A 24695-nucleotide genomic window follows, 5' to 3' on the forward strand; every position below is an offset into this window, starting at 1 on the left:
ACCATGAGATCATGACCTGAGCCAAAGTTGGACACTTAACCCACTGAGCCAGCCAGGTGCTCCTGTGTCAGGTAGTGTTGTAATCCTTGGTTTTTGCCATTGGTCAGTTATTGGAATACTCCATATCCTAATAAACACCTCTTGAAGGACTTTGTTGCCTTTTTATTCCAAATTTTGAATACGAGAGCAGTATGTGAACATGAATTTACTCAACAGTTAAACACTTGAAATAAATAATAAATAATATAGCTGTAGTCTGTAAAGCATATGTAAAAATAGTTGAATATGCAGTACTACGTGACAAATTACATTTTAAGCTCAAATGTACAGTTTACCATGGGAGAGGATATTAACCAACGAGAATTATAGTTTAATCTCATTTTATGAAAGAAGTCACATAGGTCATATGTAAACATATGAAAATAAGGACCATCAGGGTCATGTGTCCTCTCCTCATTTGGTCACTTGAGGATCCCAAGCAGAGAAAAGAAGGGACTTGCCCTAAGTGGTGCTACGAGGCTGTGGCAAATCAAGGCTGGCCTTGGTCTATGGGTTCTCTGTACAGGGACCCATCTACCCCTCTATGCCATTGCCTGAGTAGTCACGTACATACTCTGTTTTTGTGAATTAAATCTTACTTGTAAAGGGAACACTATTTTTGTAAATCAGCTCTTGTTCTTGTGTTTTCCTATAGCTTAGGAGAAAGAGCATGGGGTTTGATCCAGAAAAACCCTGGGATTGAAGGTCAGGAGTGTGGTTTATCTACTGGGTCATCTTGGGAAAAGGTTTTAATCTCTTGGTTTCTTCATGAAAAAAGAATCATGTCTATTCAGTGAGATTTTTTTAAAATGTATTTTTAATGTTTATTTACTTATTTATTTATTTATAAATGTTTATTTATTTTTGAGACAGAGAGAGACAGAGCATGAACGGGGGAGGAGCAGAGAGAGAGAGAGGGAGACACAGAATCCGAAGCAGGCTCCAGGCTCTGGGCTGTCAGCACAGAGCCCGACGTGGGGCTTGAACTCATGAACTGTGAGATCATGACCTGACCCAAAGTCGGACACTGAACCGACTGAGTCACCTAGGCGCCCCACAGTGAGATATTTTTAAAATGTCAAGTCACTATCTAGCATAAAATACACTTTAAAAAAATTATTTATTTATTTTGAGAGAGAGAGAGGGAGAGAAACCCAGGCAAAACTCTGCACTCTCAGTTTAGAGGCCAACGCGGGGCTCAATCCCATGAACTGTGAGACCGTGACCTGAACTGAAATCAAGTCCGACACTTAACCAACTGAGCCACCCAGGCGCCCCTAGCATAAAATTCACTCAACAAATACTAAATTTCTTTCAGTTTATTTAATTTAAAAATTGTTTTAAAAGTATTACTTGCATATCTCAAGTTTATTTGAAAACAGGCATAATTCATTGGAAATTAAGAAAACTATTTGTTTAACCATATTTTTAGATATCTTCAAAATATCTCTTCATAGTGAAAGTGCATAAAATTACCAAATATTTGGGGCGACTGAGTGACTCAGTCAGTTAAGTGTCTGACTTTGGCTCAGGTCATGATGTCATGGCTTGTGGGTTCGAGCCCCGCATCAGGCACCGTGCTGACAGCTCAGAGCCTGGAGCCTGCTTTGGATCTTGTGCGTGTCTCTCTCTGCCCCTTCCCTGCTTGTGCTCTCTCTCTCTCAAAAATAAACATTAAAAAAAATTTTTTTTTGAATTACCAAATATTCTTTATTTAAAAGATCCAAATGTGTTCTTAACTCTATAGGTCAGTTTGGAAAACGTGACCTCTTTGATTTTTAAAAACCCACATTTAAAAGTCTCATGGCAAAAAAAAAAAAAAATCTCATGGCAATTCTAGCAAACTTGTAAAAATAACTCCTCCTGAGTGTAGTCTAGAAATCAAGTGACTGTTTTTGTTTTAAAATTCAGGAAATAAAAACCAGGAAAGTCTTTGTATCTTTATGGTAATTAATTCTTAGTTATAACAATGACAGGTCCTCGAACTGTTTCTGCCTTTCTTCTACAGAAAGCAAAAAAAATTGAAAATGAATAGGATGAGAAAAATTTCGAGAGACATTGTCAAACCATCATGAAATCCCAGTTTTTGTGGTATTTTCTGGGCTGTCTGGAGTACTTTCTGTGGTGAATCTCTTGTGCTTTCTTTCCCTCCTCCCAGTGTGCACTGGCTGCTGATGAAGTTGTATTTAATCAGAAGGAATTGCAGGTGAAGGAACTGAAGAATCAAGTGCAAATGATGGTCCAGGAAAACAAAGGACACATGGTATCTTTGAAAGAAGCACAAAACGTCAATAGATTGCAGGTAGAGTTTCTTGACCTATCTAGTGCTGTAGATTTAGTTGAATAGTACTTGGCTAAAAGAATAGCATTTTAAGTTTATTTATTTGAGAGAGAGAGAGAGACAGTGAAAGAGAGCAGGGGAGGGCCAGAGAGAGAGGGAGAGAGAGAATCCCAAGCAGGCTCCACACTTTTAGTGCAGAGCCTGATGTGGGGCTTGATGTCACGAACCATGGGCCAAAATCAAGAGTCAGATGCTTAATTGACTGAGCCACCAGCCGCCCCAGAATAGCATTTTATTGTATTGTATTGTATTGTATTGTATTGTATTGTATTGTATTGTATTGTATTGTATTGTATTGTGTTGTATTGTGTTGTATTGTATTGTATTTTGTTTTATTATTTTATTTTATTAATTTTATTTTTTAAAGGAGATATTTCATCCCAGTTATTTAAAAAAAAATTTTTTTTTTTAACGTTTATTTATTTTTGAGACAGAGAGAGACGGAGCATGAACGGGGGAGGGTCAGAGAGAGAGGGAGACACAGAATCCGAAACAGGCTCCAGGCTCTGAGTGGTCAGCACAGAGCCTGATGCGGGGCTCGAACTCACGGACCGTGTGATCTTGACCTGAGCCGAAGTTGGACGCTCAACCGACTGAGCCACCCAGGCGCCCCTCATCCCAGTTATTTAAAAAAAATTTTTTTTAATGTTTATTTATCTTTGAGAGAGAGAGAGAGAGAGAGAGAGAGAGAGAGAGAGAGAGATCATGAGTGGGGGTGGGGCAGAGAGCGAGGGAGACACAGAATCCAAAGCAGGTTCCAGGCTCTGAGCTGTCAGCACAGAGCCCTATGTGGGGCTTGACCCCACGGACTGCAAGATCATGACCTGAGCTGATGTCAGACGCTTAGCTGACTGTGCCACCCAGGCCCCCCGAGGAGAAAACATTTTTATTGTTAGCCTGACTTTCACAAATATGAAGGTGATACACAACTTAATTTGCATATCATATTACAGTTACCTTTTCTCCATGTTTTTCCATTCTGCTGTTTGCCAAGGTAATAGGCAACATGATGTTGTTAAGAGTTGGAAAGTAAACACATACTTTAAAATTTATTAGATAATCCTTTTATACTCTTATCAGTGATTTGCTCTTTAACCTTGGTTAAACTTTCTACTTTTCTATCTTAGCTTCCCTAATGTCCCTAAATATTATACTTCTCGGCTGTGAACACACCCCCATCCGTGGTGGGGCACTTCCCACAGCCCCAAACAGTTAATTTCATTTAAAGCCTTTAGGTTCCTATCAGGGAGGAATAACCTGATCCAGCACAAGTTAGATTTTGATTTTGACATTTCATTTTTGTTTCCTTTTTTAACTCTTCTCATTCTATAATAGTTTAAAAACATAAAACATAAACAAAACACAATGTACCATGCAGTGTTGTATCACAAAGAGAGCAGCAGCTGGGTAACCAGCTGGTAAATAGTAAACTGTCAAAAAATAGTCAGCTTTCTGCCCCTTAGAAGTCCTTAGTTGGTCCTGATCAGAGAGAGCCGCTTTCCTCACTTGGATAGTATTGCTTTCCTTGGTTTGCTTTGTGGTTTTACTCTATATCCTTGAACACTACAGTTTACTTGTTGGAATTTTAAGAAATTTAATCATTCAGTACATATATTCTTTAGTATCTAGTTGCCTTTATTGAAAGTTTTTTTTTTTTTTGTTCTGATTCACCTATCATGTGTGTAACTGTAGCCTGTTTAGGTTTATAGACATATAGGATTTCATTGTATGAATATATGGAAATTTATGTTTCTCTTCTACTCTTAATGAATGTTTTTTGGCGATGGACATTGTTATTTATTTTATTTTCTTTGTTTTTTTTTTTAAGATTTTATTTTATTTTATTTTTTTAAATTTTTTTTTCAACGTTTATTTATTTTTGGGACAGAGAGAGACAGAGCATGAACGGGGGAGGGGCAGAGAGAGAGGGAGACACAGAATCGGAAACAGGCTCCAGGCTCTGAGCCATCAGCCCAGAGCCTGACGCGGGGCTCGAACTCCCGGACCGCGAGATCGTGACCTGGCTGCAGTCGGACGCTTAACCGACTGCGCCACCCAGGCGCCCCAAGATTTTATTTTTTAAGTAATCTCTGCACCCAAAGTAGGGCTTGAACTTATTGATCAAGAGCCGTGTGCTCTACTACTGAACCAGCTAGGTACTCTCTTTTTTTTTTTCTTAATTCCTGTATAATTAACAATGTTGTATTAGTTTGAGGTGTCTAATATAGTGATTCAACAATTCTGTACATTACTCAGTCCTTACTGGGATGGACATTTTCTCATAGGTGTCTGTTGGTGCACACGCACATACATTTGTTTTGGATTTGTTCCTTCAAGTTGGAGTGGTAGGTCATAGGGAAGGCGAATTTTCAACTTTAACAAATAATATCACACTCTTTTCCCAATTTACACTCACACCGGTACTGTATGAGTATGCCTCTTGTTCCACATGCTTATCAATGTTTGTTGTTAATTTTTGTATTTCTCTGAAAGTTTCGGGTTTTTTTTAATTTTGTTTTTTAAATTTATATCCAAATTAGTTAGCATACAGTGCAGCAATGATTTCAGGAATAGACTCCTTAGTGCCCCTTCCCCATTTAGCCCATCCCCTCTCCCACACCCCCTCCAGTAACCCTCTGTTTGTTCTCCATATTTAAGAGTCTCTTATGTTTTGTCCCCCTCCCTGTTTTTATATTATTTTTGTTTCCCTTCCCTTATGTTCATGTTTTGTCTCTTAAAGTCCTCATATGAATGAAGTCATATGATATTTGTCTTTCTCTGACTGACTACTTTCACTTACCATAATACCCTCCAGTTCCATCCACGTAGTTGCAAATGGCAAGATTTCATTCTTTTTGATTGCCGAGTAATACTCCATTGTATATATATACCACACCTTCTTTATCCATTCATCGATCGATGGACATTTGGGCTCTTTCCATACTTTGGCTATTTTGATAGTGCTGCTATGAACATGGGGGTGCATGTGTCCCTTCGAAACAGCCCACCTGTATCCCTGTGGATAAATGCCTAGTAGTGCAATTGCTGGGTCGTAGGGTAGTTCTATTTTTAGTTTTTTGAGGAACCTCCATACTGTTTTCCAGAGTGGCTGCACCAGCTTGCATTCCCACCAACAATGCAAAAGAGATCCTCTTTCTCCGCATCCTTGCCAACATCTGTCTTTGCCTGAGTTGTTAATGTTAGCCATTCTGATAGGTGTGAGGTGGTATCTCATTGTAGTTTTGATTTGTATTTCCTTGATGATGAGTGATGTTGAGTATTTTTTCATGTGTCTGTTGGCTATCTGGATGTCTTCCTTGGAGAAGTGTCTATTCATGTCTTTTGCCCATTTCTTCACTGGATTATTTGTTTTTTGGGTGTTGAGTTTGATAAGTTCTTTATAGATTTTGGATAGTAACGCTTTATCTGATATGTCGTTTGCAAATATCTTCTCCCATTCTGTCAGTTACCTTTTAGTTTTGCTGATAAAAGTTTCATTTTTTTTTTAAGTTTTAAATTCTAATCCCAGTATAATTTACATACAGTGTTATATGGTGTACAATATAGTGGTTCAACAATTCTATACATTACTCAGTGCTCATTATGGTAAGTGTACTCTTAATTCCCTTCACCTATCTCCCCACCCACCACCCCTCTGGTAACCATCAGTTTGTCCTTTATAGCAAAGAGTGTTTCTTGGTTTGTCTTTCTCTTTTTAAAATTTCCTTTGCTTGTTTATTTCTTAAATTTCACATATGAGTGAAATAATATAATATTTGTATTTCTCTGACTTATGTCATTTGGCATTTATAGTCTCTGGATCCATTTTTGTCCTTGCAAAAGACAGGATTTCATTCTTTTTTATGGCTGAATAATATTCATATATATATATATATATGATGTGTATATATATGCTATATGTGTAAATGCCACATCTTCTTTATCCATTCATCTATTGGTGGATACTTAGGCTGCTTCCATTTCTTGGCTATTGTAAATAATGCTGCTATCACTATCACCAATAGCCAAATTATACAAATACACACACACACACACACACACACGCACACACACCATGGAATATTACTCAGCAGTCAGCATGAAATTTTGCCATTTGCAACAATGTGGATGGAACTAGAATGTATTATGCAAAGCAAAATAGTCAGAGAAAGGCAAATATCATATGATTTCACTAATACGTGGAATTTAAGAAACGAAACAAACAGGGGAAGGGAAGGAAAAATAAGATAAAACCAGAAAGGGAGTCAAACCGTAAGAGACTCTTAAATACAGAGAGCAAACTGAAGGTTGCTGATGGGGTGTTGGGTTGGGGGAATGGGCTAAATGGTTGATGGGCATTAAGGAGGGCACTTGTTGGCATAAGCACTGGGTGTTATATGTAAGTGATGAATCACTAAGTTCTACACCTGAAGAAACTAACTTGCGTTTGAACAAAACAAACAAATAAATAACACATTAAAAAAATAATACTGCTATAAACATAAGGGTGTATGTATCCCTTTGAATTAATGTTTTTGTATTTTGGAGATAAATACTCAGTAGTGTGATTACTGGATCCTAGGGTAGTTTTATTTTTAATGTTTTGAGGAACCTCCATACTGTTTTCCACAGTGGCTGCACCAGTTTACATTCCCACCATTAGTGTAAGAAGGTTCCTTTTTCTCCACATCTCCCTAACACCTGCTGTTTCTTGTGTTGTTGATTTTAGCCATTCTGACAGGTGTGAGGTGGTATCTCATTGTAGTTTTGATTTACATTTCCCTGATGATGAGAGATGTTGAGCAAATTTTCCTGTGTCTGTTGGCCATCTGGATGTCTTCTTTGAAGAAATGTCTGTTTGTGACTTCTGCACATTTTTAAATTGGATTATTTGTTTTTTGGGTTGTTGAGTTGTATCAGTTCTTTACATATTTTGGATACTAATCCTTTATTGAGTATATCATTTGCAAATATCTTCTCCCATCCAGTAGGTTTACCTTTTAGTTTCATTGATTATATCCTTCACTGTACAGAACCTTTTTATTTTGATGTAGTCCCAATAGTTTATTTTTGCTTTTGTTTCCTTGCCCCAGGAGACATACCTAGTAAGAAGTTGCTAATGGCCAGTGTCAGAGAGATTACTGCTTATGCTCTCTTCAAAGATTTTTATGGCTTCCAGTCTCACATTTAAGCTTTCAGTCCATTTTTAATTTATTTTTGTGTATGAAAGAAAGAGGCCCAGGTTCATTCTTTTGCACGTAGCTCTCCAGTGTTCCTAACGCTGTTTGTCAAAGAGACTGTCTTTTTCGTGCATACTTTATCTTCCTTTGTTGAAGATTAATTGACCATATAATTGTGGCTTTTTTTCTGGGGTTTCTGTTCTGTTCTGTGGATCTATGTGTCCATTTTTGTGCCAGTACCATACTGTTTTAATTGCTACAGCTTTGTGATATAACTTGGGAATTGAGATGCCTCCAGTTTTATTTTTCTTTTTGAAGATTGCTCGGGCTATTCAAGGTCTTTTGTGGTCCCATAGAAATTGTAAGATTGTTTGTTCTAGTTCTTTGAAAAATCCTGTTGCTATCTTGATAGGGATTGCCTTCTATGTGTAGATTGCTTTGAGTAGTATAGACATTTTCACAGTATTCTTCCAATCCATAAGCATGGAGTGTCTTTCCATTTCTTTGTGTGTCTTCAATTACTTTCATCAATATTTTATAGTTTTCACCTATACAAGTCTTCCACCTCTTTGGTTAAGTTTCTTCCTAAATATTTTATTATTTTTGGTGCAGTCGTAAATGGGGTTATTTAATTTTCTTTCTGCTGCTTCATAATTAGTGTAGAGGAATGAGACAGATTTATGAACTTTGATTTTGTATCTTGTGACTACTGAATTCATTGATCAGTTCTAGCAGTTTTTTGGTGGAGTCTTTAGGATTTTCTATATATAGTGTCATGTCCTCTGCAAATAGAGTTTTACTTCTTCCTTACCAATTTGGATACCTTTTATTTCTTTTTGTTGTCTGATTGCTGTGGCTAGGACTTCCAGTACATAAAAGTGGTAAGAGTGAGGGGCACCTGGGTGGCTCAGTCAGTTAAGCATCCAACTCTTGGTTTCATCTCAGGTCACGATCTCACAGTTTATGAGATCAAGCCCCACATCTGGCTCTGTGCTGATGGGAGCCTGCTTGAGATTCTCTCTGTCCCCCCTCTCTCTACTTCTCTCTTTCTCAAAATAAATAAATATATATTTTTTAAAGTGGTGGGTGCCTGGGTGGCTCAGTTGATTGAGTGTCCAACTCTTGATTTCAGCTCAGGTTATGATCTCACAGTTTGTTAGTTCAAGCCTCACATCGGGCTCCATGCTGACAGTGCAGAGCCTGCTTGGGATTCTCTTTCTCCCTCTCTGTCTGCCCCTCTCTCCCTTGCTGTCTTCCTCTCATTCTCTCTCAAAATAAATAAATAAACTTAAAAAAATAGTGGTAAGAGTGGATATTCTTGTTTTGTTCCTAACCTTTGAGGAAAAGCTCTCAGTTTTTCCCATTGATGTTCTCTGTGGATTTTTCATATAAGTTCTTGATTATGTTTTGGTATGTTCCCTCTAAACCTACTTTGTTGAAGGTTTCTCTCATGAATGGATATTGTACTTTGTCAAATGCTTTTTCTGCATCTGTTCAAATGACCATTTGGTTTTTATCCTTTCTCTTATTGATGTGATATATCACATTGACTGTGAATATTGAATCACCCTTGCATCCCAGGAATAAATCACATTTGATTGTGCTGAAGGATTTTTTAAATGTATTGTTGGATTTGGTTTGCTCGTATTTTGTTGAGGATTTTTGCATCTATATTCATGAAGGATATTGGACTGTAGTTTTCTCTTTTTGTGGTGTCTTTATCTGATTTAGGATCCGCGTAATGCTGGGCCTCATAGAGTGAATTTGGAAGTTTTCCTTCCTCTTGTATTTTTTGGAATAGTTTGAGAAGAATTATTCTTTAAATGTTTGGTAGAATTCACCTGTGAAGCTGTCTGGTCCTGGGCTTTTTGTTTCTTGGGAGTTTTTTGATTACTGATTCACTTTCATTGCTGGTAATCTTCCTAAATTCTTTAGAAGGATTCTTAGTTCATTGATTTTTAGCTTTTCTTCTTTTATAATATGTGCATTTAAGTTATAGATTTCCTCCTAAGTTTACCTGCTCAAAATATTTCCTTATATTTACTATGACTTTTATCTGACTCATGGGTAATAAGTTACTTTATATCCAACACATGGAAGATTTCTTTTTATGAGTTTTTGGCTTAATTGCATTGTGGTCCATATGATTTCAGTCCTTTGAATGTATTGAAACTTGCAGGGGCGCCTGGGTGGCTCAGTCGGTTGAACGTCTGACTTCAGCTCAGGTCACGATCTCGCACTCTGTGAGTTCGAGCCCTGCGTCGGGCTCTGGGCTGATGGCTCGGAGCCTGGAGCCTGCTTCCCGTTCTGTGTCTCCCTCTCTCTTTGCCCTGCCCCCGTTCATGCTCTGTCTCTCTCTGTCTCAAAAATAAATAAACGTTAAAAAAAAAAAAAAGAAACTTGCGTCATGGCTTAGCATAAGGCCAATTTTTGTAGGTATTACAGATGTACTGGAAAGGAATATGTATTCTGTAATTATTGGGTGGTGGTAATCTTGTTAATCATATCTATATTTTTATTCATTTTTGGGTCTTTTTGTTATATCAGTAATTTAGAGTGATGTTACAATCTTTTGCTACAATTTTGGATTTGTCTTCTTTTCCATGAAGTACTAACAACTTTTTTTATTGTTTATTTATTTATCTTAGCACAAGCAAGGGAGGGTAGAGAGAGAGAGAGAGGGAGACAGAGAATCTGAAGCAGGCTCTGAGCTTTCAGCACAGAGCTGGCCGGGGGGGCTTGAACTCACAAACTGTGAGATCAGACGCTTAACCAACTGAGCCATCCCGGCTCCCCAGTACTAACAATTTTTGCATTATACATATTGAAGCTGTGTTATTAAGTACATAGAAATGATGACTGTTACATCATTCTGGTGAATTGACTTTTTTAATATTTTTTACCTCTTCCAGTGGCTTTTGCCTTAAAGTCTACTTAGGTATTGACATAGCTCTACCAGCTTTCTTTTGATTAACATTACCTGGTGTCTCTTTTCCACCTTATTTTTAATCTTCGTGGGTCTATTTTAGTTGTGTTTCTTGGAAGCAGCAAGTTAGATAATTTTACAATCCCCTGACATATTGTAATCTTTTAATTGGATTACTTAGTTCATTTCTGAATTTAACATAATTCCTTTCATATTGTGGGTTCTAATCCCACCATTGTGGTTTTTACTTATCCTAACTGCTCTGTGTTCCTTTTTCTTTCCTTATCTTCTTTTGGATTAATTTGTTTTTTAAATTTTTCTATTTTTACTTCATTAGCTTAGGTGTTGTACTTTTACTCTTTTAGTTATTGGTGGTTACCCTAGAGAGTGTACCATGCACTCTTGATTTAATAAAGTCTAATATTATTGGTATTTTCACCCTTTCCCAGACAGTGTAAAGACTCCATATCACACCTCCTGCCTCAACTTCTATGCCATTGGCATATATTTTAATTATCTGAATATATGAATTTTTAATAAGGTTTCTTTCTTATAGCTTAGCATGAGCACTGTAAAACTTTAGGGTTTTTTTCCCTATTTAACAGTGTAGTACGTGTGAAGTATTAAGATGAATGACAGTTTCTTGTTTACATAATTTTGTGCTGATAAAACAGAGATTGATGTTAGAGCTTTCTGGATTGGGTATAGTTGACAAAGTTTCTCTAGAGGATACATAGAAAGCTAACACAGACACACACACACACACACACACACACACACACACACACACTCACACTCCTGACACAATTTGTTCAGCCTTTGCTTTCCAGTTCTTTTTCCTCCCAGGACTACCAGCTACCTATCTTTTAGCTCTTTGTGCTTTAGGCTTTCTTTTGCCCTGAGTAAAGGCTTTCACTTCACTGCACCTATTACCAGTTAGTCTCCTTTGCAGCCACCTCTGCCATTTGTAGTTCTTTCTCCCCTTTTCAACTTTCTTCTTTCCTGTTACTGCTTGGATTTCACTCAGGAAGGCCAAACATTTATAGAGATCAGCTAATCAGAATGCTTCAGGTTGGCAAACCAACCAATCAAAATGTATGGGGCATTTACTTTGAGTATTTAATTCTTCAGTCTCTCTTTGTCACTGCTTACTATTCAAAAGTTTTTATCACTCAGAACCGTCTGGTGAACACCAGAAGGCTAGTCTGTGGAGCAGTGAGGTTTTATGGTTCTCTTAAGGTAGTCATGAGTTCGGGCAATGTACAATTTATTTTTAATCATTACACACTTACTGGGGTTCTCTATTTTAAAAATGTTCATCTATATTTTACAAAGAATGAAAAAATAATAGAACAACAACTTCTTGTGGATCAACTGAGTGAAGAACTAGCAAGACTTAATCCGTCAATGACATCTTCAGCTACAGAAACTTGTGGAGACGGGCCAGACACCAGGACACCTGGAAAGAGGCCATGTACCGTACCGTTTGATACTCGTTTGGGGCATTATATTTATATCCCAGCCAGATCAGATTCCAGGAAGGTAATGTCTAAACATTGATTTCTTTCTGGTTTTGGTTTTGATACGTAAAAAATATGTATAATATCACAGGATATTTGTACAGTCTCAGCACCTTTTCTTTTTCTGTTTGGTTTCATGGACTTTTATGTATATTCTTGCCTTCAGTCATGCTTATTTTTAACAAAAAAATGAATGAATAGGAGAATATATAGTTATTTGGAAGGAATAGTTGAAGGTGATGTCTGTATTCACCAAGGAGAAAAAGCTATCCTTTGCCATCATATTTTCATATTTTCATGTTTTAGTCTGATATCTTCATTAATTTTTTTCTGTATTTAACCACACCAAGTTGAGATGAGATTGGAGGGTGCTTAGTTTGCTTTATTTGGTCTGTTTTATTATTTTCAAAATGATATTTGTCTATTATCCGGTCTTGCCAAGCTGACATAATCAAGACTGTGTGGAGATCAGTATGAAGTTTCATTTTAATTTTTATTTATAAATATGTGTGTGGGTGGTAAATCTATGTACACAGATTTCTCATGAAAAATCAAGGAATCTCTACTGGAATGGAAATCTCTAGTGGAGAAGACTGAGTAGCAGATTCATGAATTTTGGTGTCTATTTATTAATTTTATGACTGGAAAGGATCCGAAGGCCATGTGATGGTTACCATTAAAGGGGTAAGAAATATGGGAAGCGTCATAGGCTTTGTAGCCAGGTAGGCTTGGCTGTGAACACAAGCTCTTTGTATAGACCTGTACGTGTGCCTAAACCCATGTGGGCCCCCAGTTCCTTGTCTGTCAGACTGGGGGAAACGGTGTGTGTGGAGGATTTACATAAGATAGTGATGCTAAAACTGCCTGGTACACTGTGTCTTCAACACACGCCTATGGGGTGCGTTACTGTGTCCCAGGCTCTGTGCCTCAGAGTAAGACAGGTGCTATCCTTACCTGTGTGGTTTTTAGCTCTGAGTGGTTGAGTTTTAAAATTTAAATCACTGTTCTTATTAATTTCAGTTTTCCTTTGTAGAGTTATTGACATTTTCTTTTTAAAAATTTTTTGTTAACATTTATTCAGTTTTGAGAGACAGCACGAGCAGGGGAGGGGCAGAGAGAGAGAGAGGAGACAGAATCTGAAGCAGGCTCCAGGCTCTGAGCCGTCAGCACAGAGCCTGACGCGGGGCTTGAAGTTATGAACTGTGAGATCATGACCTGAGTTGAAGTCAGCCGCTTAACCAACTGAGCCACCGGGTGCCCCTGAGTTATTGATATTTTCTTTATGGGTGAATACACAGTAAATTTTCATAGAACATATGGGATGAAAGGTAAATTTTTGCAGGATTCAAATTTGATAACTATGATTTCAACTTAATAATTATATATCGTCTTCTGTATTTAAGCGATTTATTTATTAACTCTTGGCTAGTAATGTGAATAAATTTTCTGTTTATTCTTTTATTTTTTATTTAAAAAAAATATTTTAATGTTTATTTACTTTTGAGAGACAGAGACAGAGCATGAGTGGGGAAGGGCAGAGAGAGAGGGAGACACAGAATCCGAAGCAGGCTCCATCCAGGCTCTTAGCTGTCTGTCAGCACAGAGCCTGATGCGGGACTTGAACTCACAAACCGTGAGGTCATGACCTGAGCTGAAGTCAGACGCTTAACCAACTGAGTCACCCAGGCGCCCCTCTTTTATTTTTTTAAAAGAACACTTGTTTTCCCCTGATTACAAAAGTTGTACATATTTATTCCCTCTCAGTCTCTCTTTCTTCTTTTTACTAGACATTCACACACACATACACTCTGTGAGGAGATAGAGCTCTGTGGGCTCTTGAGAAAAGTTAGACCCTTGTTCTTATTTCTAGTTGTTTGCATAGGCCTGAAACAGGCATGAGTGGAATAATGACTTCCGTGGTTATTGTTTCAAATTATCAAGTTATGAGTTTTGTTTTGTTTTTACAATTTTCCTTCTACCCCAAAAGATCTCTGCTAGCCATTAAAAGGAGGGGAAAGGAAAGAAGATGCAAAAGTCACATGATCGGCAGTTTTAAGAACTCTTGTTCCTACCATGTGTCCAAGAATCTAGGCCCCTTTTCTTGTTTGGGCTGGTTACTGCAGCAGACATGAGAAGGCAGGCTTGCGTGGGAAGACACATGGCATGCCAAGCCTTGTTGGTGTCCTGCTTGTTCTAAAAGTGAGGGGAAGTTTTCATATTGAATACCGAAATGAACTAAATTACTCCCAAGAGGACATCTGAAATACCATTTCATTTTCTCCTGGATTTCTATCTCCTTGGCAGAAATCTAGCTAATATTTTCTTTTTCTTTTTTTTTTTTTTTTTGAGTTTATTTATTTATTTTGAGAGAGAGAGAGAGAGAGAATATGAGTGGGGGGGGGGGGCAAAGAGAGAGGGGTAGGGAGAGAATCCCAAGCAGGCTGTCAGCACAGAGCCTGATGTGGGGCTCAAAGCGATGAACCATGAGATCTTGACCTAAGCCTAAATCGAGAGTCTAGCTCAACTGACTAAGACACCCAGGCACCTTAAAAACATTTCTTAAATGCTTGTGTATACATATTGGAGGGAAAAGAGCAAAAAGATCTTATTTATTTTAAATGCATTATTTGTTATATTATGCGTATACTCATATACTTTCATTACTGGCTTTTCTCAATATATCATGAAAATTGAGAGTTATTAAATATTCTTTTATAACATATCATGATTTTTAATGGCTGAATAATATTTACCTTAACATATTATATTAATATATTGAGATATATTATCTTAAGTGTTTATTTAATATATTTTATTATATTAAATATTTAATATAATATTTTAAATAATATTTATCTTGTGTACTTTTTCCTATTATTGCACATTTGTTTTCAACTGGTTCTTAATCTGAAAAGTTAAACACCAAAATGGAATTATAGAACATATCTACTTATGCAGAATTCCTAAAGAAATTGCCCCTCACAACTAAGTAGTATATAGGTAAATGAAAGAAAAAGTTTTAGTATTATTTATCAAACTGATTGGAAAAAAGAGAAAAAACTCCTTTGTCTCAATAGATACCAAAGCTCATCAAATGAAAAGTTGAATCTTGATTTAAATCTAAAGAAAAAATATAACAGAGGTGTCTACTTTCTTAACATGGTAAATACGATATACTTGAGGCCAAGAGCCAGTATTATACCCACTCAGAGAGGGCACTTTGGAAAGAAAAAAATTAGAGGGGTCAGTCAATGCTTAGGTATAATACAATATCACAAATACTGATGAAAATCTGCCATGTTTCATTGATAGTAAGACTCACGTTTTTTCACATTTTATCATCTTTGATGCCAGGGTATGTTTTATAATTGATGGCACGTCATAGTTTGACAGCTTTTTTTCTTTCTTGATGGGATAAAAATAATGGTGTCTCTTATAGTTGATGGCATTGTAGATTCGATGAAATCTGATATGGAGTGGAAATAAAAGCAATAGGTAACTAATACCACTTTTAGTACTTTATACAACTGTATGCTAAGAAAACCGACTGAGTATTCTTAAGGGATATATTTAAAAAATCTGGACTCTCCAGGACCAGGGAGAAGAAGTGCTAAGGGAATACTTCACTTAAAACTGCCAAAGATGTGGGGCACCAGGCTCAGTTGGTTAAGGGTCCTATTTCAGCTCAGGTCATGACCTCAGTTCGTGGGTTCAAGCCCCACGTCGAGCTCTGTGCTGATAGCTGAGAGCCTGGAGCCTGCTTCGGATTTTGTGCCCCTCCCTCACTCATGCTCTGTCTCTCTGTCTCTCAAAAATAAATAAATCTTAAAAAACAAACAAACAAACAAACAAAAACTGCCAAAGATGATTCCAGAGGCCCCAGGGCCCCGGCAGGCAATGCTTCAGCAGAGGTCATGTTATAAATAGAGCCAAATATGGGTAGAATAGTTGAACTCAGTAAGCTTTAAAATTCTCTCTAGCTTTATGGCTATATAATTCTAGGGAAGAAAATGGTTAGAATAAAATGTTGGCTTCTAGTGTATACACCTCAGTTAATCTGAATTATTAATCAGCTTATTTGAGTACTTACATTAGTGATTAGTACTGTTTGGGGTGTGGTTGAAAATGCTAAAGGGGGGAGCTATGGAATGCAGAAGCAACTAAAGGGAAGCAGGACTCAGTACTTAGGTGAGAATGTGCCAGGTTTTATTGTATTGGGTGGAATGACTGTTAAGGAATTAATTTATTAAATATTACTGATTGTTGTAGAATATATTTGGTATTCATTATTAGGCTGGCTCCTTTGGGGTTTTTTGTAGAAAAAAATTTTAAAAGCAGATTACAATTCTAGAGAACAATATTTGACTTTGAACAGAAAGTATTATTTGCTCCTGAAATAATTCGCATTCCTCTGATGAAGAGAAACCTTGATGCCTGTTTGTTTTGGGGCAAAATGGACATGCGGGGTAATTGTGCTTGTTAGAGAAAAACTTACTGAGTTGGTTCTTCTGTAAATAATTCCCCTCCCCCCTCCCTCAAACCCCAGGATTGGGAGTCCACCTAGAAAACTTTACTCTGTGTCCATCATGGTACCAATGTGACCTTATTAGGTGGCCAACAACAGAGGCACAGAAATCAGGTATCAAGGAATCTTCCATATCAGGCGGGCTTTTCTGGGAGGGATTATGTGAGGGACCTTCATCACTTGAATCTTGATACTCTGTGATATACACATTCCACTATATGTCATAATTTTAATAGCTTCTAATGAAATCTGTTCATAAATGGAATGTTTCCTCTAATATTTTATTATCTGCCTTTTTTGAGAAATTACTCTGAGGTTTGGTTACAGAGAGGTGATAAAAAAGGAAATACTTGTAACAAAAGCTAGAAGAGTATAAAGGCAATTTCTATTTTCTGTTGTTGTTTTCCAAGGTCATTTTTTGAGAGCTGAAGGCGCATTGCCAGTAGAAGCATGTTATCATATGGAAAGCTCCCAGGCTAGCCCAGGAAAATCTATTTATCCATGATACATATTAACTATGTCACTTTAGAGCATTAAGTCAGCTATCCCTAACTGCCACCTGTAAAGTGTGAATACATGCATTTGGATTTCCTCCAGTGTAGTACAAATAGGTCATTGCCTCCTATCACACTGTGTCTGGGTTTCACTTTTGTTGGGAAGTACCCGTGCAATGCTTAAGAGCAGTGATGTTTTCACTCGTGCCTCTCTTTGGTTTCATTTTTGAATACTGTTTTCCATGAAGGTATAATTGAAGATAGCTTTCTAGAAGGAGGAAGAGCTGTGTAGGTTCTGAAGGAAGTATGTGTCTATGGGGTAAAACAGCATGGTGAAATTTACTTTGACTTTTTTTGGGAGAATGGATATTTTCGGTGATTGGCTATTTCCATGTAACTATCTAATAACCTCTTTAAAAATATTTTGAGTAATAGAATAAAAATAAACATAAAAAAAATCACTTTTTTCTGTTGTTGGGTGGGGTAATCACTTGTAAGGTCTACACAAGTCCTTCTGTGTACTCTCTGGATCGAGTAGTTGCCGGATTTCGAACACGAAGTCAGATGCTGCTGGGTCATATAGAAGAACAAGATGAAGTCCTCCACTGCCAATTTTCTGATGACAGTGATGATGAAGAATCAGAAGGCCAAGAGAAATCTGAAATTAGGTATGTTAAATATAGACTGATTTCATAAGCATAATGTATGGTGCAATAAATATAGATAGATATAGGGGTTTTATTCATTAACATGTATCTTTACCATTTAATATAAGTTTTGCCTAAAGCACTGTCTACTGTGTCTATCTAATGTGTTATGAAACCAGCATTTGAACACAAGTCATCAATCTTAAAATTGAAAATATTTTTGCATTTAGGGCTTTTATAGCTGTTGGATTTTAATTTTCAGAGAGAATGTGTTTGGGTTTCCTGATTTTACTGCCACAGTGGCAACAAACATGAATTTCCCCCTGAGTTCAGCCTGAGGGAGATATCCTTTTATTTTGAGGAATAATAGAAAAAACTGTTTATGTAATTAATACTTTTTTAACATTGTGGTCAGTTCTGGGGAAACTAATTTGAGGGCATATTAGAAAACACTAACAGACAAGTTACCTTTGATCCTGATTTTTTTGTTTTTAGACATAGAAGTCGCTCGTGGATTCAGAAGCGAAGTTCTGTTTGTTCTCTTGTTGAATTGAATGATATTCAGGATCAAACACAAAAGTCAAGTTTGGGGAATGAAGGTACACAGACTTTCTCAAGTAATTTAGATCTAATGTTTATGACACTTCTCTTTTTCTTTAGTCAATAATTTAATTCTCAAAGATGGGAACTTGGTAGGAGAACTTCCTTTTTGTTCTCTGTTCTCCCTCCAAGTTTTCACTTGCTACGCCTTAATTAAAAAAAAAAAAAAAAGTCCCCAGTTAATTCTGGCTAGAGTTATAGGATAAATGTCTCAGAATGGGGATTTTTGTATCCAAACTTGAGTTGATATTCACATTGTTCATTGATGACAGTAAAATACATTTAAAAAATTTTTAAATAATTTATTTAGGGTTATTTATTTATTTTGAGAAAGAGTGTGTGTGAGCAGGGGAGGGGCAGAGAGAGGGAGAGAGAGAATCTCAAGGAGGTTCTGCATTGTCAGCACAGTGCCCGATTCAGGGCTTGAACTCAGGGACCACAAGATCATGACCTGAGCCGAAGCCGGACACTTATCTGACTGAGCCACCCAGGTGCCCCTAAAATACATTTTAAATAATGTACCAGGTATCTGCTGCTTCCCTGGCACACCTGCCTTCCAGTAGTGATGTATGTGACCTTAGAGCTGACTTAGTCTGCTGAGTGCTCATAATGTTGTACTACACAGCTGATGAGAATTTGTATGCATCAAATAAGCATAAAAAATGTTTGTGTTGCCAAAACTATGTTGTAGTAGGAGATTTTTAACTCATTTCTCTTGGCCTATGAGTGGTCAGACACACACACAGAAAAGAGCATAGCAAATACAAATAACACAATAGATGAGTCCTCCACTATGAAAATAGTATTTTATCTTTTAAAGAGCCTATGCCTGTTCTATTAACAAAGCATTGACTTTATGTCACAAATAAAACTGAAATAAATTTAAAAATGTATAAATAGGGGCGCCTGGGTGGCTCAGTCGGTTGAGCGTCCGACTTCGGCTCAGGTCATGATCTCACGGTCCGTGAGTTTGAGCCCCGCATCGGGCTCTGTGCTGACCGCTCAGAGCCTGGAGCCTGTTTCGGATTCTGTGTCTCCCTCTCTCTCTCACCCTCCCCTGTTCATGCTCTGTCTCTCTCTGTCTCAAAAATAAATAAACGTTAAAAAAAATGTATAAATAGTATAGAGAAGTGCTACTCAAGTAGCCATCCTTGAGCTGTTTGTTATTGGTCTACAGCCAGGTAAGAAACTCACACCAGAATGTAAATCAGTGCACTAGCTTCTTCACTGAGGGAGTCTTGCTGTGGGGGAAAAAAGTCCGCTGAATTAAAACAGTGACATAGTTGACTTACGTTCCAGTAACCAACAGTGCTGGACTACACCTTGGGTAGCGTGGTGCAGACAGACCACATTCTCTGATGACCGTTAAAGTAGAAGTTAGTGGGAAAAAATTTCAACTCTCTGCCCACCTGGATATTTTATACCTTTCTTAAATAACTCAGGTTAAAGGAAAACTCAAATCACATACCTAAGGACAATGATGACCTATGTATCAGAACCTACAGGATGTGACTAAAACTTGCTGTCAGCTAGAAAATGAAAGTCCCAATTGCCATGTATTTTGTCCTTTCTTTCTTTCCCTTTATGTTTGTCTCTTCCTCTGCTACCTCTAGACTGCTTCTTTCTGCTTTTATTTAACTCCACTTCTGGGGAAAATTCTATGGGCAGGAAGTTTTATTTCTCAGTTTTGCTTCTTTTTCTTTAAAGATTTAAAGATTGAATGTCTCCAGGAGAGTCAAGAGTTGAATTTGCAAAAATTAAGGAATTCAGAACTCATACTTACCGAAGCCAAACAGAAAATGAGAGAACTTACAATTAACATCAAGATGAAGGAAGATCTAATTAAAGAATTAATAAAAACAGGTAATAATGTCCTGTGAACCAGCTTATGTAAGAAAGGTGTCTAAAATTGCTTTTTTTTTTAAAATTTTTAACGTTTATTTATTTTTGAGACAGAGACAGAGCATGAATGGGGGAGGGTCAGAGAGAGAGGAAGACACAGAATCTGAAGCAGGCTCCAGGCTCTGAGCTGTCAGCACACAGCCCAACGTGGGGCTTGAACTCACGGACCGCGAGATCATGACCTGAGCCGAAGTCGGATGCTTAGCTGACTGAGCCACCCAGGCGCCCCTAAAGTTGCTTCTGATGTTGCAACATTTACTTTAGTTTTTGACACTGAGGACTATCCACTGTAGCTTAGAATTTGGTATAACAAGGTGTGTTTCATAGCCAGTAGGTGGAGGTTAGTTACCAGAAGAACGTGGTTACATTGGGATTTCATCTGCGAATTGAGAGAATTCTGTGGACTTTGTATCGTGTTGCAAGTCTATGGGCATTTAATGTTTTTTGCCACTTTTTAAGAAACATTATACTAGGTACCTGGGAATATGTCTAAGATGTTTTCTAACCCACTTTAATACTTATTTTAAATTATTAGTCCTCATTCTCTTGGATAGTTCATTTTTAACGTTATTTATAAACTTTGTATTAAAAAAATTTTTTTTAACTTTTATTTCTGAGAGACAGAGGCAAAACACGAGCAGGGGAGGGGCGGAGAGAGGGAGGTACAGAATCTGAAGCAGGCTCCAAGCTCTGAGCTTTCAGCACAGAGCCCGACATGGGGCCCACAAACCGTGAGATAGATCATGACCTGAGCCGAAGTCGGACGCTTAACCAACTGAGCCACCCAGGCGCCCCTAAACTTTATATTTTAAATGTAGATAATTTTTATTTCTCTCAAGATGTAAGGATGTATTCTTGAGAGCTATTCTCTCAGTGAGCCAAGCTTTTAGCTCTTCCCCTTAGTCTCAGATTCTGCCTGGTTGGGCATATGTCCCACATCCTCCCCTCACCCTTAGCTACGTTATCAGGCTTGCCTCGGAAAGCACATTTCAGGCTTCCCCCCCCCCCCCCCAAAAGACTCAAAGTGTGAGCTTTGACTGCTTTGAAATTCAGTAAGGAATTGAAGGGATAAGAGTTTTTTCTCAGTTCCAATGAACATTGGTCCCATTTAAAGGAACTGAAGGAAATATCATCTTCCTTTTCCTTAAGCCAAGGCGGTAATTACCCTCAGATTACATGAATTATGGTGGCTCCTAGGGCAACTTGCCCTCCCACTTCCCTCCTCTTTCTGATGAGCTTGTTTTCTGTCTGGCTGGCGTCTCTCATCCTCCACTCCATAACTGCTGTGCCAAAGTGTTTTCCTTCCTCAGTCCTAGTGACGAATGTGCTATATACCGCTCCAGGCCTAGGTGTCCCAGATGGGTTTTTTGTTTTTTTATTTTTTATTTTGTTTAATGTTTATTTATTTTCAAGAGAGAGAGAGCGAGTGAGCAGGGGAGGGGCAGAGAGAGAGGGAGACACAGAATCCAAAATAGGATCCAGGCTCTGAGCTGTCGGCACAGAGCCCGACACGGGGCTTGAACTCAGGAACAGCAAGATGATGACCTGAGCCGAAATCTGATGCTTAATCGACTGAGCCACCCAGACGGGGTCCCACATGTTTAATTGAGCTTGACTATGTTCCTTCCTTATAGGCAGGATCAATGCCAGTGCATCTCTCGTAGGAATGTCTAGGAACTGATTTAGGATTTAAAATTTTTTTTTCATGTTTGTTTATTTTTGAGAGAGAGAGAAAGAGAGAGCATGAGCAGGAGAGAGAGGGAGACACAGAATCTGAGGCAGGCTGCAGACTCTGAGCTATCAGCACAGAGCCCCACGCGGGGCTCAAACTCACAAACCGTGAGATCCTGACCTGAGCCGAAGTCAGACACTCAACCCACTGAGCCTCCCAGGCGCCCCTGATTTGGGGGTTTAAATAGCTTCTCCATCAGGGTACTGCCTGTGAAAGTTAAGGATATGTACCTTCTGGAATAAATGATTTTTAGATAGGTCACACCATCATGAGATCTCTCACTAAACGAGCACGCTCTTGTAGCCCAGTATGTTCATCCCGGTTGCCTCAAAATAGAGGCTACATGAATGTACACAGAGAAGGTCCTCTTCTTACTTATGAGAACCAAGGGCAATTTGGAGCTGTCCTTAGGGATGGTGACGGGAAAAAGGGTCAACGTGTGCTTGCTTTTCAAATCCTCCTCACCGAAGACTTCCCCCCAGTAGCAACTATTTCAGCCAACAATAAGTGACAACTATACTGTATTTCATCAATTCTAATCACATTCTTTCACATTTGAATGTCTCTGAAATCAGGATGCACCGTTACCATCAGTGGCATCCTGGCATTTTACCATGTAACTGGTATAATCACCTTTTTTCTCGGTGACTCAAAATATTGGTGTGTTGAGCAATATATGGGGTCTTTAATTAAAATATAGTAGTCATGTGCATTTTAATGTTAGTCAAATAATCAGAGAGTTATAGAGACAGAAGAAAACTCATAGTGCATTTAGTTCAGTAACTCCTTTTTACTAATAAAAATTAGAGATTTTCAGTGTAGCAGAACAAACTGGCCCTGATAATTATTCATCCCCTGAGCTTTGGACTCAGTTTTCCATTGCCATGGGTTTGCTAGTCTAGTTCAAGGATAAGTTGACTACTCAGAACAGATTAAAACCAAATTTTTAGGGCCTAGTAGCTTAGAATGAAGAGAGATACAGAAATATCTATATTCTTTTTCCTCTCTGTTCCAAGTATAAGAAAAGCATTGAAAAAGAATTAATCTTTGACAAGTTTAGTTGAGTGGAAAAGGAGGGGGCCAGCTCTAGAATGAAAGTTTCATAACAGACATAACAATCAAATGTATTGTGGGCCTTTTTGGATGGCAATTAAAATAAACCACTTGTAAAAGACATTTTGAGACAATTGTGGAAGTCTGAATAGATTCAGGTAGGGATTAATATTGTTAGGTGTGAAAGAAGTTTGGCTATGTCCGTGTTTGATATAGATGCATTGAAGTATGTATAGGTAAGATGACATTTTTTTTTTTAATGTTTATTTTTGAGAGAGGCAGAGCATCTGTGGGGGAGGGGCAGAGAGAGAGGGAGACACAGAATCTGAAGCAGACTCCAGGCCCTGAGCTGTCAGCACAGAACCCAATGTGTGGGGCTCAAACCCATGAACCATGAGATCATGACCTGAGCCACCGAGGCGCCCCTGGCTTTTTTTTAGAGAGAGAGCATGTGTATGAGTGGGAGAGGGGCAGTGAGAGAGGACAGAGGATCCAAAGTGGGCACAGTGCTGATAGCAGCGAGCCCGATGTGGAGCTTGAACTCATGAACCATGAGATCATGACTTGAGCCGAGGTTGGACGTTTAACTGACTGAGCCACCTAGGCGCCCCTGCTTTATAATTCTTAAGCAAATAAAAACAGAAGAAAGACATAGATAAAGCAACTATGGCAAAATCTTAATAACTCTTGAATCTCAATGATGGGGGTTCATCATTCATCGTATTAGTTTTCTACTTTTGATATGTTGGGAATTTCTCATACTAGGAAAAAAAAGATTTAAAGGTAGCAAGAAACCAAAGTGTAGTTAGCAAAAAGCCAGAGTCACCCCAAATATGTTCTTACCTGGAGTTTGATGCCCGCAAAGCTACACTGCAAATTCAGAAAATCAGAAATGTCACACACACACAAAGATGAACCTGGAACAGAATGGCACCAGACAGGAACAGCCATTGAGCAACTAATTATTAAGAGGCCAGGTGGCAAGTTGTGTTTGATGGAGATGGGTGGGGACAGCTGGATATGTAATGCTCTGCCTTAAATAGATATACTGCCCAGCAGGATTTTGAAGAATAGAGCATTTTAAAGATTTTGCTATTTTACTTGGCTGTTTTTTTTTTTTTTAACATGCTTTCTAATTGTTATCACTGTGGTGAAGGTAACCATGCCAAGTCTGTAAGCAAACAGTATTCTCTGAAAGTAACAAAACTTGAGCACGAAGCAGAACAGGCGAAAGTGGAATTAACTGAAACAGAGAAGCAGCTGCAGGAACTAGAAAACAAAGATCTTTCTGATATCGCCCTGAAGGTAAAATTACAGAAGGAGTTCCGCAAAAAGATGGACGCCGCAAAGCTAAGAGTCCAGGTAATTTAAGAAACGTGATTGAGCAAACTTCCTTAGGGGTTTACTGCTTGTGTACCTGGTTGGGAAAGAAGTAGGATTCAATTTTTCCCAGCAGGAGGAACTGGATGGCAGCTTTTCTTTTCCGGTGTGCTGGCAGATTTGCCTGCTTTCTATCTGGGTACTACACCCTTTGTTTGAAAAGTGTATTATTTTAAACTTTTTGTCAAAACCCATGGTAAGTTGTGTTCTTTTCTGAAGGACAAAAGATTGATGATTAAGGAATATATATAAAACATCTGGGATGTATGTGGCATTTTGTAGACATGCCGCAAATGCTAATTATTTCAGATAGTTTTCTGAAACCATAACTGATTGCTTTACGAAAGGTTAGTAAT

General features: G+C 38.1%; 1 protein-coding gene across 8 annotated transcripts in view; it reads left to right on the forward strand.

Annotated features, from left to right (window-relative positions):
• KIF27 (kinesin family member 27) overlaps window positions 1-24695 on the forward strand; it is a 99237-nt gene that overhangs the window by 25598 nt on the left and 48944 nt on the right. For all 8 annotated transcript variants that reach the window (XR_007146282.1, XR_007146283.1, XM_047829829.1 and 5 more), the window contains 6 exons: window positions 2198-2341; window positions 11822-12028; window positions 17524-17693; window positions 18168-18271; window positions 19980-20135; window positions 24116-24321. Coding sequence is in view for 6 of the 8 variants with exons in the window: in XM_047829829.1 (XP_047685785.1) it covers window positions 2198-2341; window positions 11822-12028; window positions 17524-17693; window positions 18168-18271; window positions 19980-20135; window positions 24116-24321 (987 nt within the window). In the remaining 2 variants the exon portion in view is untranslated. The remainder of the gene's footprint in view (window positions 1-2197; window positions 2342-11821; window positions 12029-17523; window positions 17694-18167; window positions 18272-19979; window positions 20136-24115; window positions 24322-24695) is intronic.

Source organism: Prionailurus viverrinus, chromosome D4 (genome assembly GCF_022837055.1).
Source record: "Prionailurus viverrinus isolate Anna chromosome D4, UM_Priviv_1.0, whole genome shotgun sequence".
Taxonomy (NCBI): Eukaryota; Metazoa; Chordata; class Mammalia; order Carnivora; family Felidae; genus Prionailurus; species Prionailurus viverrinus.